General features: G+C 43.1%; 1 protein-coding gene across 2 annotated transcripts; it reads left to right on the top strand.

The window, feature by feature from the left end:
- The first annotated feature begins 325 nt into the window (after positions 1 to 325).
- COQ3 (coenzyme Q3, methyltransferase) lies at positions 326 to 7215 on the top strand. 2 transcript variants are annotated; one of them, XM_062608456.1, is made up of 7 exons: positions 326 to 425; positions 1522 to 1645; positions 1996 to 2148; positions 2296 to 2395; positions 3907 to 4149; positions 5282 to 5441; positions 6929 to 7215. In XM_062608456.1, the coding sequence occupies exons 1-7, from the start codon at positions 359 to 361 to the stop codon at positions 7123 to 7125; spliced, it is 1044 nt and encodes a 347-aa protein (XP_062464440.1). In that variant the 5' UTR covers positions 326 to 358; the 3' UTR covers positions 7126 to 7215. The 2 variants fall into 2 exon arrangements, with proteins under 2 accessions (XP_062464440.1, XP_062464441.1); XM_062608457.1 differs by lacking the exon at positions 1996 to 2148 and having other exon boundaries at positions 350 to 425.
- The last annotated feature ends 9278 nt before the right edge of the window (positions 7216 to 16493 follow it).

The following is a 16493-nucleotide window of genomic DNA, read 5'->3' as shown; positions in this document are numbered from 1 at the left end:
GCATGATTAAGTGCTTGTAATGGTCTGTCCAGCGTTTTGCTCTGCTTCCCTTACATTTATAATATTATAAAAATGCAGTAATAAATAATCATCTTTAAATCGATGTGGTGACACATTCTGACCGGCGGCGGTGCCTCACAACACCTAAGGCCGCAGCAGGCGCTGCCCGGGGCTGCGGCCGGACACTACCACGGACAAGGGCAGCACTGCCGGGCTGCGACGGCTGACGGCAGGGCCGGGCCGGAACCAACCTTCCCGGCGCCCGGGCCGGCAGGCAGCCGGCACCGTGTCGCCGCCGCACGCCCGGCGCTGGCAGGGTAGCGGGGCGGGGCGAGCACGGACTGCTGCGGCCTCGGAGATGTGGAGCGGCGGCGGGCCGGCCCGCGCCCTCACCCGCACCGTGTGGCGCCGGCGGGCAGCGGGCGGTGAGCAGGCGGGCGGGGAGGGCGCGGGTGGGAGGGACCCGGCGCGGTGCCCGCGGGGCTTGGCTGGTTCCCGTCCCCCGCCCCGCGGCCGAGGTGGCCTAGCGGGGGAGTCACTTCTCCGGCTGCCTCACAGCAGGGCCCCGTAAGCCTCCCACCGGCTTCCACCTGGCCGTTGCTTCTGGCAGTTCCCGGCGGCGGCCCCCTGGCCTAGGCTCGGCGTGCCGGCCGCGGCCTGTCCCCGGTCTGGTGCGCTGGGCTGGGGCATGGCTGATGGTTTGCGCGGCAGAGCCGGGAGCCCGCCCGGCCGCACCGTGTTCGTGCCGGTAATGAGCCACTCGTGCTGGCAGTGCCACGCCAGGCTAACGCCGGCCTGTGAGGCCTGGTAGGGACTGGGGGGCTTTACGGAGCCCTAACAGAGCTCTCGTAATGGAGGCGTTTTTCCCCTGCTGCCTCCTTTACATCCCGTCAGCCCAGAGATACCTGTAGTTTACCTAGTTCACCCCGCCGCTCCCTGCTGCCTAAACCCATCTGCAGGGGCTGTTACTCCGGTATCGCTGTGATTTGGTTGCTGGTGTCCTGGCCACAGCTGGATCGTGTGAGTGTGTGTTACGCTGGGAAAGCCCAGTGCATGTTGGCAGGGCTGGTGTGAAGGACAGGTGCCCGTGGCCTGTCTGCACTGTTCGAGAGGTTTTATGTTTCATCACCAGTTCATAAGACAAAATGAGCATGCAGCTGTGTATTTCTTACTCCGATAGGCGATGAAACAGGAATCAGATCCCAGCGTTAATGGTAGGTGTGTGTATGCGCAGCTTGTTGTCAGAGGAAATGTTTTTGTGTAGTAATAGAAATACCTCAGCTGCGTGAAAAGTTCCTTCTCATCCAGGCTCTGAAAAATGCCACCATACATAACTTGAGAAGTACAAGTGCTCTGAATTAGCACGTGCTCTTTTATTTAATCACGTCCGCTCATCAAGTATGATAGTGGGCACCGTGTAAAGGTTTGCATGGTTAGTGGTGGTGTTCTAGCACAATATTGTCAAACAAGGTTCATAAAGCTGATGTTTTCCATTCGGTTGCCTTCCTTTTATTTCTGCAGACAGCCATGCTGATCTGTCCTTTCAGGCAGGCATGAGAGGTACCCTTCAGGACTGCAACTGGAAAACACAGCTGAAAGCCAGCAGTACTCTGGCTGGCCTTCTGTTCAAAATGAAAAGCAGCATGTAAGTGTGGTATCTAAAATATCCTGCGTGACAAGGACCATCATTTTGTGTAACAGTTCAGTTTTACTTCGTGACAGTGTCCTGTGAAGTCATTTTTAAATCTCACAAATGTTTAAACCTTTAATGTGGCCTAGTTTTGTTTTATTAATTACTCGCTTAAAAATTACAGGTGTCTGGTCATCTGTACACATAAAGTGTATAAAATCTGTTTCTTATTAATCAGGTGTAACTGGAGCCTCTAAAGGAGTGTGTGTTTTATCTCTTTTTCATTTTGTGATGCAGAATTTCCCATATTTTACCTGACATGAATACCTGTATGAGTTTCATGGCATTCAGCTTTCGTTATTCAGGCTTACTGTGAAGACACGTTTCAGCACTTCACGGTCATCAGTGGATCCCAAAGAAATGAAAAAATTCCAGTTCCTTGCGCAGAAGTGGTGGGATGAAGAAGGAGAATATTTAGCCCTTCATTCTATGAATGATATTAGAGTGCCCTTTATTAGGTATGGGTTTGAAGACAGATTTTTAAATAATACATACTGTTTCTGCATAAGGTCAGTAAGAGAAAAGCAGTTACCAGCCCTTAAGCTGCATATTGAAGCTATGAAAGCAGCCATGTGTTTGCCATTAATCCATCCCTTTTGTTCCAGAGATACTCTGTTAAACATGAGCAATAATTACCACCTGGGAAGTCCACTTTCTGGAGTAAAAATTCTGGACGTTGGCTGTGGAGGTGGACTGCTCAGTGAGGTAAGAAATGGGGTTCTCTGCTTTCTCTTGTTAAAAAGCATACAGTGTTTGAGTTGTTCTATTGTTACACTGCCTAGTTTCTAGTCCTCCTCCGAGGAGCTTTTCTTTTGCATGATATATTAGTTACTGCCTGGTTTGGAGTGTGGAGTGTTCTACAAACCCCAGAGAAGGAGCTGGTAATGAGAAGTTATGAAATTCCAAGGTTCATCAGATAAGTAAGATTTCAAACACTGTGAAGAAAATGAGAGGGGAAGAACAATGTCAAAGTCTTCGGGTACTCCTCTGGGCAGTCACAGTGTGACAGCTATTTCTTTTTTCAATTTACAAGCCTAGGCAAGAACACTTTAATCATGACAATCCTTGTTAGCAAAGAAGTGTTTTCCGTTACGAACTTGTTCTTACATGTTCGTTTCTTTGAAATGCTTATCTTCAGTTTCTTATACTGGGGGTGGGGATTCTTGCCTTTGCTTTGATCTCATGGGAAAAGCAGGGAATAAAGTCAAATACCCGAGACATGCCTTCCCTCTATTGGGAGAGGTTCTCCTAGTACAGGGGCTGATGTTACAGCTGCTTTTGAAGGAGTCTGCACAAACCTGGGAGTGAGAAGTCACTGTCTCTGGTGGAACCTTTTGGTTGCACAGCCTTGGAGCAGTGCTATATCCTGACAATAGGGATTGTTTGTAAATTTACTATTACAGATCTGGGAACTTTATCAGCATCTGAAACGTGTTAAAGAGGGACCTGAATCTCTCCCTGTGCTTTCTTTATTGTTTTGTTTCTCATTTATTCTGAGCAAAACCCTGTGGTCTTGTGAGAGCCCACTCTCTGACAAGGCTGGCAAAGCCAGAGTGCTGCATCAGGTTCTCAGGCTGCACAAATGGTGAATTTCAGGTTGGAATAACATACATGTGGTCATGTTCTGCAGCCTGTTTCAGTTTCAGAAGAGGTGATGGCTGAGGTGTTAACCTATGAGTAAGAAGACACGGGAGAAACCTGAGTGACAGCCAAGCCTGATACTATCCTAGTAAACATCAGTGTTTAGTTCTCAGCAGTGAGAAAGTCCCAGAGATAATCATATATTAAGTAACCATTAAAAAGAGATGAGGATTTACCATTACAGGTGGATGTTGAAGAAAGTAATGACCGTAATTAAATACTGCATTGTTTTCCCCCCTTTGAGGACTGTGTTGATTTTCCCCCTTTGTTTTTCCTCTATTGGAAGATAATAGTGGCAGGTTTGGAACAATTTATTCTAAAAGACAATTTCAGTATGTCTATTGCAATGCATAATTTTCTAAGAAAATTAACACCACCTCCTCCAGATCTAAGAATTTCCTTGCTTTAATAAACATTTAATATAAAACTGCCATGTCAGAGCTCATGATTTTTTTTTTGTTTACCTTGTGTTCTCCTGGATTTTTTTCTGCTTCATGTATGTACCTTGCAAAGCTGCAGACACCTTTAAGTAAATTGTTTTCATGCAGAGAATAAATTATACTCTGTATTATTAGCCTTTAGGTAGACTAGGAGCTTCAGTTACTGGAATTGATCCTCTGGAGGACAACATTAGAACAGCAGATCAGCACAAGTCATTTGATCCGGTCCTGGCCCAGAGAATACAGTATAAGTCCAGTTCACTGGAGGAGATTGTGGAAGAGTCTATGGAAACCTTTGATGTAATTGTAGCTTCTGAAGTAGTGGAGCATGTGGCTGACCTTGAAATGTTTATCAAGTGTTGCTCTCAGGTGTTAAAGGTAAGAGAGTTTTTGCTTTCATTATTGGGAACATTTATTCTCTTTTATTATTAAGGCTTTCATTTGAATGGGTGTGAAGACACCTACATCTGCATTCATTTCTCCACCTTGAAGTTTGAACCATGCTCTAGAGGTACATTCCATTCGCCTCCATCATGCAAGTACATCTTTCCAACTTCAGTAACTAAAGTTAGATGAGATTTGTTTCCCCAACCCTCCGTTAGAAAAGTGATATTGGCATTACCCAGAATTGCAGTGTTGCTTTGAAGCAAGACCTTAAGAAACCTGGTTGCTTCTGATTTCACCCAGATGAGAGAAAACATGACATTGCTGCTATTGATCGATGGCTGTGGCTCAGACTGCACTGAAGCTGACTGTAATGATGTTTGGCTCCTAAGATTCCATTCCAGCTCTAGCGTCATGAAGGGTTATGAAGGGTCATAGTTATGCCTGGATGTAATCAGATGTTGTTTTATTCCTCTCTGATAAAGAAGGATGGTGGGCCCAGTACACAAGTAACAGCTTTCATTTAATCTCTTGATTTACCTTTCTGGTCATCAAAAGGAATATAGATGATTTGAATGAAATGCTGAACTAATTTTCAGCCTGCTATGGTAATGGAAATTACCCTTTATTTCTACCAAACAATCTCTGAAGTTCTTAGAATTAATTTCTGGCTTTGTTTTTTGACCCTGTAATCACTAAAACAAGCATAGCATTCAGCAGCTTTAAAAATTAGGCAGTATTACATATTTTACTTTGGTTTTAAATTTACAAAGTGTTTATTTTTGCAACAGGTATTTTATGTACCTTAGTATCTTCTATTTATCCATTTCCTTGGCAATGGTGCATTATAAGTAACATTTTTTGAGGAAGGAAGTGGTTTTCAGACTGCCCAAGACTTTGATTAGGTCGACTCTTGAAGGACTACTGAGTAATATGGTTAGAACACTATATTCTTTATTGTATTTAATAGTATACTTGTAAATATTTATCCTGGGATGAAATTAATTCTTACTCTTGCAGCATGTAGACTTGTAGATAGACAAATTATGTGTTTTAATGCCATTAAATGTACATTTTTTAAAATGATAAATATTTTTCTGATTGAATATTTTAATCTTTTAATTAGCCTGGAGGTTCTTTATTCATTACTACAGTCAATAGAACACAGTTGTCCTATGTCCTGGGAATTGTGGTTGCAGAAAAAATTCTGGGCGTTGTACCAGAAGGAACACATGAATGGGAGAAGTTTGTTCCCCCTGAAGACCTGGAGCGCCTCCTGGAATCAAGTGAGTTCCAGGCTGGATGATGGTAATGCAGAGAGGTATTCACATGGTCCCTGTAGAAATGGCAAGGAGATAAGTTAGGTGGGGTGTGTGCTAGCAACAGTACACAGCTTTTCCTCTGTGAGTTAGCAGTCATACATTGATTTCTGGTTTAAGGACACTATTGCTTACTGTATTTTGCATAAGTTAAATAAACTAAGTGGAGCCCTAGGGATGCAGAGATCAGTCAAACAAAATCACCGGTACAGCTTCCCTCTATTTGATAGCCTAAATGAAAATCCCAAGGTTTTCCATCCTGTTCACATGACAGAATGTATGCACTGAAGTGGTTCCTTATGCTCTAGGTCAGGTTTGAGAAAATAACTGTATTGGCATTCCAGAGCTGCACTGCACTGTTTCTCATCTTTTCCTTGGGAGAAAGGTGTTTTTAATTTTGGATGCTGCTCCATGCTCTTTATTCATATTATATGACTAAAAGATTTCTTAAAAAATGTGAAGATTAAACCTACCACAAATTCATTAGTCAGTTCTTGAGAAACTGTATGATACTGATTTGAAGAAATAATTAAATTACCATGGCTTGAGTGCTTTTAAAATATACAAAACACTGAGCTGGGAAGAGTTCCACCCATTTTCCTCCTTCTCTACAGATGTTTTAAAACCCTCTCACTGAATATTTCACTTTGCTTTAGTTCACTGTAAGGAGGCTGTCCTGGGTTCAGCTATAACGGTTATTTTCCTCCCTCCTAATAGCTCATGCAGTGCTGAATTACGAGTTGAGCTGTTCTCTTGGCAAGGTCTTTTCCTGGCGCTTTGCAGTACTGCTGTAAGGAACATGACTAATACCAGTTCACATATCAGTGTCTCTTTCTCTTCTCCCTTCAAAAGGAGAAGGAGATGCAGTGCAGTGATTTGTTTCAATAGGGTGTTTCTACTTCCATCATGTACCCTGATGGGACACAGCAGAGCCATGCAGTGAACTGAGAGCTGCTCAGCAGGGAGTGCTAAATCAATTTTCATTTGCACTGGGTCCTTGATGGCATTTTTCTGCCTCTTTCTTACATTTTTCTACTCCTAAGGGGAGTCTGCAGAATCCTTCCAAAGATATGCTCAGGTTTTCACTTTGAAGAGTGCGACCTCAATCTGAAGAATATTTCCACCCACAGAAAACATTACCAGTCACAAAGATGTGGTGAAGTTGAGGTTTCTAGCTTATGACTTTGCAGTGGCTCACTGTATAGCATGCTAATGGTACATGGTCAGGCACAGAGCTACTGCTGCTGCTGCCAATAATGGGACTCACTGTTACCAGTGATGCCTGCTGCTGCTGCTGCTTGTGATGCTGTCTGACAAAGGCCAGCTTGTGAAGCACTGCTCCCCAGCTCAGAGGAAACAGCCTGTTTAAGTCTTGCTGTTCTAAATGGTTTGATGTTGCAGTGACTTACAGTATTTAAGAACATCACTTGCTTTACGGCTTCTTTCTTTTCTAGATGGCTTTTCAGTCAAGACAGTGAATGGGATGTTGTATAATCCCCTCTGGGGGTCGTGGAGCTGGACAGAAAGCACAAGTATTAACTATGCAATGCATGCTGTGAAGTCTGGGGCTCAGGGACAGTCAAGCCCAACAGATGCCCCATCAGAGATGGAAAGCAAACAGCACTCAGACACAGCTGGCACTGCGGTATGATGGTCTGAAACGTGTGATGATGGGCTGTCACCAGGCACAGACAAGAAGGTTTTACCCAAATGAACATAATAAAACCTTTTGTAACAACAAGCTTGCTGTTCGTGTTAATAATGCTATTTTTGGCCAGATATTTTTGGGCAGTCTCAGAAAAAAACAAATGCCCATTATCTCAGGAATCTTGTAAGATCAAAATGAGCTTTTAAAGAGTATTTTTATATGAAAGTAGTTTCAAACTGTTGGACAGGAAAATGCAAGTTACTCTGTCTGTAGCTTGAAGGAAGCTCTTATTTGTGATGGCATTTTCAGACGGCATGTAGAATGAGCTAAAACCCACAATGATGTACAATAAATAAAATGCCTTAGGTATTTAAGTTACCTAACTCAGTTAAAATACAGGAAACAAGTATTTAGAAAACATAAACACTTATTTCCATATTATGTCCTCTTCCTGAGAGGATAAAAAAAAGAGCAGCAAACCTTTTCTGTCAGGTCACTATTTTCTACAGCTGACATGAGCTGATTGTGCGGTGGAAGAAGAGTCTCCTAGACCGGACTGCCCCAGCTGTCAGAAGCCTCTTCACCGTAAAGGTACTTGTGGCTATTATTTCAACTCTTCCTCTGCACAAATAAAGGAAAGTAAAAGTTGTGGGTAAAATGTTTCTAAGCAACCAGAGCTTTATGCTAGAAAATGATGTTGGCACTCTGTCCTAGAATTGAAGTGCCATACCTGCTCAGGTTTACAGCCCGGTGCTAGGGGAAGAAAAAGCGTTGGTTTACAAGGAAACACAATGTGTGTGTATCCATTGCTGTATCTCTTTCCTTCTCTGTCTTCTTTCAGCTTGCATACAGGCAGAGAGGTGGCCTTGCTGTGTTTGGAGGAAACCAAAACTTTTAAAAATGTTTTTATTTTTTCTTTGTGTTTTCTTTCTTATTACTTTTGCATTTCTTCCACTGTAGCAGTTTGGTGGCCTAAATTATTGTTTTGCATGTGCATTCTTACTGTTTTGCTGAATCTACATGCTGCCTTAGGATCCAAGTTTCATGATTGATCTGATGATGCGTGAAAGAATATTTATAATGGAAATACTACTAATTTATAGGTATTAAGACTAGAAAGGATTATCTAGTGTGATCATTTCCATGACAGTAAGTTCTGTTTTATAATATTTGGCTATAGCTTGGCTTTGAAAAGAAGATTCATCTTCGTATAGAGAGTTGAGTGATGGAGGAACCACTACGTTGATAAGTCTATTGTTCCAAAAGCTCATCAGTTGAAGTGGTCTAACCTCAGATCTTAGCCAGTGATGTCTTCTCATCTTCATTTTTCAGGGTAAGGACCTATCAGCTGTATTTTCAAGTCAAGTCAGCCCTTAATTTTCTCTTGGATAAATGGGCTGAGATTATCTCTATAGCTATTACCACTGCAGTGCTGAGACCATATAAAATTTTGTGGTAAACGTCCTTTCTGAAGCATGACAGCGGAAACGGATGCAGCATTTCAGAGATGGTTTCAGTAATGCTGTCTGCAAGAGGAATATATCTTTGCTTCTGCTTGACCACCTTCTGCAGGGGAGTCTCTGCTCCACTGGTCATGCATGCAGCGTGCCACATAATGTTCAGGAGAGGAGTTGCACTTGGACAAATATGGAGCCACAGCAGATAACCAGTGGTCTTTGTTCCTAACATTACCCTAACCAAGTTAACAGCTTCAGCGTAAGTTACTACAACTGTATGGTTGGTTGTTTCAAATTTTGCCAACAGTGAATTGAAAGAAAACAGATTCTGAGAAGTGCTGAGACCTGCACAGATTCCTGGGTTAGCCCACTAGAAACGTCCCCCAAGGGGCACAGTTTCTCACTTCATCTATTTGTTTTGAGACCTATCAAGTGAAATAAAACTGATGTAGATAAAACTGGAATAGAACAGCTAATTTTTGTTTGCTTTAAAAGCCTTAGATCCAGAGGTTTGTGTGATCAGCTGTTATCCTGGCTTTCTCATCTTTTCCTTTCTTCCCGCTTGCTTGTTGCTTGCTTGTAGTTTTTCATTAAACTGTGAGCTGCCTGGGGAAGGAACTGTATTGTTTTTGGACTGCTTTTCCTATATCGCTTAATACAAAAAGCGTTTGATGCTGCTTGTTTCTCTGTATCTGGTAAGAGGGATCATGTACCTAATTAACAATGGTTGGCATTGAAGCAACAAGCACATGGACCTAATTGTCTGTGGATACCCCTGGTTTTGACAAAAACCTTACCATGAGCACCTGACTTTCTGCTTCTAAGCATGCATAGAAGCCCTGCCAACGTGGGAGAGTTCAGTGAGTGGTGTGGGCAGAGGGGTGGGACTGCTTAAGCAGGTCCTTGTGTACTTATGGCATGTCTCCAGATGTCCCCATGTGCTCTCTCCTCACTCTCTAGCCCTCAGGTTTACTCTCCTGGTGGAGTATCCTATCTGTTATGGCTGTATTTCATTCCTCTGGTTAAAACAATCTGGTTTAAAGCTAGCATGTACATGATTGCACTAGAGATAATTTTAGCAAGATAAACAGTGCTAGAATATCCTGCACCTTGGTTTTTAGCTGTTTTGGATTTTTTATTAAAAAATTCTTGTATTATTCATAAATATGCAACTCTGGCACAGTGTAACTGAGTACTGTGCACTGAGTACATGCTACATATTCATGCTGCAGAAAGTTTTTTCTTAATCTGTGCATAGGAAGCCAATCAAGATTTCACACTTCTCTTAGCCCAGTTCTGCGGAAATTTAATAGGTGCTATTGAAGGGGACAGCATTTAAGTCAAATTTGCAAATCTTTTTGCCTTCGTGTTGAAACTTGTTCATGAGTATGGAGCTGCAGCTTTGATGCTTACAGAAATGGTGGTGGTAGGAGATAAAGTCATGTTACAGCATCAGGCACACACTTGGGATTAGAGGTGAGGCAAGAGGTGATTCTCACCTTGAAATTGAGAAAGTCATATTTGGGGCTGGTGTTTTTCAGTCTCTGTGTTTATTTCTGGTTGTAGGCCCCTGGTTCTCCTGCTCCTAGATATTTGTTTCTGCAACACTGCAGTCAGAGCAAGGAGCTGATCTGCCAAAAAAAAAGTCAAACAGAGCCAACCATGGTGGTCTGGGTGGCCTCAGCTATTCAGCTCTGTTGTGGTTCATCGTGTTGCCTCATCTCTCCCCCATTGCTCCAGACAGTCCCAGTCCCAGTCTCAGCCCTTCACTGAAACTGATGCTTGTCTGAATTGTAAATATATGTTTTTTCCTTTTTTTTTTTTTTTCCTTTGAAGGCACCGCTGGTGGTTTTGCTGTTCAAGCAGCTGAATTTTCCCCTTATTGAGGACTAGTGCCAGCCAGGAGGTGAGCAGTGCCAGGAGGGAGCATATGGCCAGGGAGAAGCTGGGGCAGAACAGCCCTTTGGAGAAGGGCAGTAAGCTTTAAGGTTGGCTTAACCTGTGTTGTGGAACAACAGTTTCAGATAATAATTGAAACATTAATTGTGCCAAAACCCAATTGGACTTGTATGAGAGCCTCAGAAGAGATTTGCATTTAATTTCCATGTAAAATAAAATCAAAACTTGAATTCCATCACATCCTGTTACACTGTCTCGTTGCTCATTGTTCCTTGGTGATCCAGTGACATTAAATGGTCATTTTTGAAGGACTTCACAATTTCTTTACATATTTTCCACAAACACCCTATGTCAGGTTCCTAGGAAAAGGAGGGAGAAAGTAGTGGGAAAAGAAATATACAGTGGCTATGAGCAGAGATAAGAATTAAGACTATCTCGTAGAAAGTTTTTCTGAAAATGGCTTCTCAAGTTATTTCATTATGTTGAAATCTCAGCTGTAATTAAAGAAAAAAAAAAGCAGTTTATTAGTTTATTTATTTTCCACACACTTCTAAGAAACACTTGAAAGGAACAGTCACATGTAGCTTGGAGGTTCAGAAGTCAGAAGGCTCAGCTTCTGTAATTAGCCAGCCTGCTGAAGCAGACAGGAAGAGAAAAAGTGAGATGGAACATGAATCATCACATACTGCAGTTGCAGGGATATGAGATACACCAAGGAGTACATGGAATGGGGGACAGCCATTCTCATTGGAAAGCCAGAAACTGTAGAAGGAAGAAGTGCGGTGCTGGAAGATAAATACAATTCTGATGGAGATGCAAAATGTGAAGTAAAGTTAACAGAGGGCAGTCAGGTTCAAGTGTGCCTTCAAAGAAGAACTATTGATGGTTGGGAGGGTGGCTCTGGGTCAGTCTGGAGCCTAACAGTTCAGGTATTCCCAGCCTCCCACTTGATTTTGCACATTAGCCTCCCGTGTCTTGTAAATGCCCACACCCTTGCTTAGCTCCTGGGAAGGAAAGGAGCACTCCTCTCATTTCAGACTGAGGGTTGGTCACTTGGTAATCGTGAGTTGCTGCCAGCTCCCTTATTAATTGTGCTCCCTATGTTAGTGTGAAGGATCTTTTGCCCTGCCACATACAGATGCATTCCACTTACTTCTTTGCATTAAATTCCCTTTTATGAGGAGCAATAACCTAGAGCAAAACTTCTTCACTATCTACTCCAAGATGCCCACAGGTATGAACAACTTGTGTCCTGAAACTGCATCTCTGTTGACTTGAGTCAGCTTTTATTTAGTAGAATTACTGACATTATCTTGTTAAAGGGAAAATGCAGAAGCCCAAATGCACAATTTCTCTGCCCCATCACCTCATCTTTGAAGTTCGCAAGCTGCTGAGGGGTACTGCTTCTCCCTTACTGGCTCTGCTGGGCTTTGCTGAGCCTGCGAGGGAGTAGTACCACATGGTGTACAGTCATCAGGTGTGGTGTACAATCATCCTTCAGTACCTCTAAAGCAGAGTTTGTGGTTTATTTGTTTCTGTGCCATCTCAAAATAACTTTTCTGGTTTTTTTTTAGCTTGGGGTGAATTTGTTGCATTGTTTCCTGCTTCATGACGAGTGACCAAAAATTCTTCTTTTTATGTAGCGCACTGTCTTGCCATCATAACCACAGATTTTCCCTGGCCCCTTCTCCAATGGAAAGTAGAAACCTGCTTTTATAATCCTTTCAAAATAATTTGATTCTGCTTAGGCTGAACAGTACTATACATTTGAATAAAGATAACGTTATTTTCAGATCATGTTTTTGTGATAAAAATCAGGCTGTATTTCCCATTTCTTCCAGGTTATAGGAAAAAAGATTCTAATCATTTAAAGCTTGTGCTACCAATAGACTTTATTTGTATTGACACATGTCCCATTTTCTTGAAGCAATATAAAATGTCATGTTTTATTCTAACCAGAAGAGCTGTGATTTCACCCGGGCTGTAAAATCATCTGACCTGTCTTGACTTACACTGCATTAATTGCACAGCCACCTCTTAGTGCATTAGGAATGCAATATATATATTTTGGTCTGCATTTTACTGTGCTTTAATTCACCCATGGAGTCACTCCAGCAATATAATCAATATTCACTTTTTCTAAAATAATCTTTATTTTTTCTTCTTGAAAGGATTGTGAAGACCATTAGTGTTCCATTAATAAATCCGAAACCTCTGTTGCATCCTCATGAGATGCTGAAAAACTGAAAACTGAAAAAAATGAAAAAAAAACCAACCCTGAAACAACTTGGAGCTTGAACTTCAAATACTGCCTTGTACAGTAGCTGTAGTGTAAAAACTTGCAATAATAGAAGACATAGAAAAATATATGTTTATTTTCCTCAATTAGATAAGCACGTACAACCTGAAGTCATACAAAAGTAGAAGTAAACAAAGCATAAAATAAAAGGAGACCTCAGAAGAACATATCTACCTCATGAAAGTAACTGCCAAAGTTAGCACATTTACCCTGAATGCCCTCTCATGAAGCCTAGCTCCAGAAATGAAATTTAGGGTTTAATGCATAGCTTTGCCTTACAGCTGTTAGAGATGTGGCAGCTCAGAGATGCCAACCAGGTCTTGACAGTATGTACTGCAAATGTTACTTCTTCTGAGGATGCTGTCAATGGGAGAGCACTTGCAAATGGGCAGACTGGGAACCACCACAGTGGGCTATGGCAAGCAGTTTGTAGCTGGTTCCCAACACTGTTCTGCTACCAAGAAAGTTCTGCATGAAAGATCTGACTATAAAAGTGTGTAGTCTTTGTTATGGCTTTGTTTATCAGAAAGTACAAGGTAAACCTTGGGGAACTGCTGGAATTGTACTTAATGTGGACTTAGATACAGGTAATTTTGTATAGCACGGAGGCAGTTTAGATTCTGGATGGTTTGCATTTCCTACACATTTGTACCTTTGTATGTAATTGAAGTTATCATTAACCCCTTTTCTAAATCCAAACTGAAACACAGAATGACTGTTTTGCAGTTATACCTTAGCTATTTTTATCTGAATAATTAAAAAGATGTGCACATGAAACTCAAGCTGCCCAGAGAGATCATTAATATTACAACAAAACCAATCCTGCCAGCAGTCAGTGATTGTCTCTTTCAGAAGGATCTTGGAGAGCCTCCTGGTGATGCAAAAGCCTTTTTTCACCCTCTCATAAACTCAGCCCTCCAACAAAACCCTATTAAATTATTCTGCAGACAAGGGCTCAGTATGTTTGGGCTGTTTGTGATGACCTCATAGCAGCCTTCCAATATCTGAAAGAGGCCTGTGAGGATACTGGAGAGCGATTCTTCACCAGGGACCATGGCAATAGGACAAGGGGTAACAGGTTTAGACTTAAATAAGGGAAGTTCAGGTTAGATATAAAGAAGTTCTTTACTGTAAGGGTGGTGAGGCACTGGAATGGGTTGCCCAAAGAAGTTGTGAATGCTCCATCCCTGGCAGTGTTCAAGGCCAGGTTGGACACAGACTTAGCAGACATGGTCTAGTGTGAGGCATCTCTGCCTATGGCAGGGGGGGCTGGAACTAGATGATCTTAAGGTGCTTTCCTAACTATTCTATAATTCTATTTCAAAGAGAAGGAAAGCATTTCTGTACCACTGTAGGATGCCCCGCCAGCACACAAAGTGGGAGTCCAACCTGAGTAGGGGTGTCACTTTGGCTGGGGACAGCTGGTCACTGTGCATGGGCACAGCGAGATGCTTTCACTTCAGGCACAGCAACCTGGAAAAGCAACCCATACTGACTGATAGAGCTCTTAACAGCTCATTGCTGCCCGAACTCTGCCTGCTTGGAAGAAGGAATGGCAGCAAGTAGGAGCCATAGGTGATACCAGTGTGGGAGACAAGTGGAAGATGGGTGGCCCTATTTCTCAAAGCCTCAGGGGAGATTTGGCAAGTGAAGCTCTGCTGCTCAAACCCAGTCAGCAGCAATACAGGAAAGCAAAACTTGGGGTGAGGCATTCAGTGTGAGACCTGATTTAAAAAAAGCTTTGTTAGTTCTCAGCCAAAATACAGATGGGACAGCTTCTGCAGTGGGACTCCACAGAGACCCATTGCAAACAGGGATTCTGACATGTGCCGCCAGCTCCACGGGCAACCCACCACGCTGAATGCAGGCTTTTTTAAGAGGTGCAGTGAACCCAAAGGCATTACAGGAAAAAAAAAATACATTGATGTAATGAAGAGTCTTTATACCAACATCCAGAATCTGGTAACACTGATGAGTTTCTTAGTGCCTCCCTGCCCCAGATTAAACTGTAGACCTCAGAAGAAAAATTTGGCTTGTTATGTAAGAAAGTAGGCTTAGCTTTATCTTAAAGAAGTCTACTTATTTTGTTCTGTTGTTCTCTCTTCCTTTAGGTATCCACACTAGAACAGATTACAGATAAAAGTGTGCTTTAACATATTAGGTCTTGTTTTTGCTCTCTGTGATAATATATCTGAGGGATGACTGTGCCAGACTGTGCCACACTCGGTGTCTAAGCCAAACAGGCATGAGGGTGCATCACTGTTAGCTCTTATTTTCCCCACTCAAAAAAGAAAATTGGTAATTTAGCAAAGACGCAGAGCTGGATTCTCACACTCCCTGAGCAAGACAGCAAGGTGGCTGATGTCCACCTGTGAGCTTCAAGGCAACAGTGGGAATACCAGACCATATCTCAAGAGCCTGTGATGCACAGGAGCAGAAAGCGATACCCCCTGCCAAAGTACTGCAGCTTGGCTTCCTCAGCACTACTGCTGGCTAATAAGCCTCTGTAATACAAGTCATTGGCCACAGGCAACAGTGCTGCCTTGTGAGGCTGTGCACCTTCCCTGGAGGAACGGATATTGCCACAGCCAGGGAATAGGCAGGCTGAGGACACGCTCTTTGCTGTCTTGCCTGTAGAGCATCTCAGCTACCAGACTACCAGGCCAAATGGACTGAATACCTGCTGGCAGGAGTCTTAGGCTGGCAGAGCACCACTAACAAGTCATGTGTGTAGAACAGGTATGAGGGTACAGAACCTGTGTTTTGTACCATGCTCTTGATTTGCTGTTGTTCCACTGTGGCTACCAAGATGTGGCATTGGGACCTACACCTTTTAAATGGCTAAGTCTGGTCAGTGCTATGCAGGTCATAACCAACCTCTTAACATCTGGTTTATGAGCAGCACAGCAAGGCTGCGGGGTGTCTGTGGGGATGTGTATCTGACATACCATGAGGCACATGGGTTCTGAGCTGAGGCTTCTTGTGCTGTGTCCCACAAGGCATTGCTGTGCACTGGACAGTTGCAGCCTCCAGGAAACACTGCACCCAGAGCAGGAGTAACATATCACAAGGTCCTTCTCCGAAAGAAGGGTGGCAGTCTCCTTGCTGAACACGTTAAACAACTGACTGGAGTACTGCTGTAATAATCTGGGGGCAACCAGTTTGCCTTACTGTCTCCTTGCACCTGTAAAGCATCTCAATGCCAGCAAAGGCATGAGCAAGACTACCAAAACACTTTCAGAGCATAAATTGCACTAATGCTTCCTCTGAAGTACCAGGCTTGCCTGCCTTGCCGAGGGCAGCACTGGAGGAGAATGATTTACTCCCTCTTTACCTCTCTCCTCTTCCTCACAGGTTATCCCCACTTGTGCTGGCCACTGACCCAAAACAGGTTTTAGGATAGCTCATTTGCCTCTGAAAGAAAAGCAGTGGCAGCAGCTGGGATGTGGATACCCAGGACCTTTCTCTGCCCTCACAGAAGCTTTGATCCCATCTGTCACTGGATCCCTCTTATCAGTAACACAGCAAGCAATTCCCTTGCAGCAGCAAAAGCTGAGACCAGTGAGCAGGTTGTGACTGGCCAGATTTATTAGGCTGTCTGCCACTTGAAACAAATCTTCAGCCTGAGATTTACAGGTGCTGTAGCAGAGAAAACCCACTTTTCTTCCTTGTGTCTTCATTGCCCTTTTGTAAGAATTTAACAAAACCTCATGCTG

Source organism: Pezoporus occidentalis, unplaced genomic scaffold (genome assembly GCF_034315485.1).
Source record: "Pezoporus occidentalis ecotype Australia unplaced genomic scaffold, CSIRO_AGI_Poc_V1 ctg13, whole genome shotgun sequence".
Classification (NCBI taxonomy): Eukaryota; Metazoa; Chordata; class Aves; order Psittaciformes; family Psittacidae; genus Pezoporus; species Pezoporus occidentalis.
This window is presented reverse-complemented; position numbering and strand designations above follow the sequence as displayed.

Excerpts from the sequence above, each read along its gene's own strand:
- COQ3 (XM_062608456.1), top strand. The coding sequence starts at position 359 with ATGTGGAGCGGCGGCGGGCCGGCCCGCGCCCTCACCCGCACCGTGTGG. Across the intron at positions 2,396-3,906 it reads GAGGTGGACTGCTCAGTGAG|CCTTTAGGTAGACTAGGAGC; the intron begins GTAAGAAATGGG and ends CTGTATTATTAG. Across the intron at positions 5,442-6,928 it reads GGAGCGCCTCCTGGAATCAA|ATGGCTTTTCAGTCAAGACA; the intron begins GTGAGTTCCAGG and ends TTTCTTTTCTAG.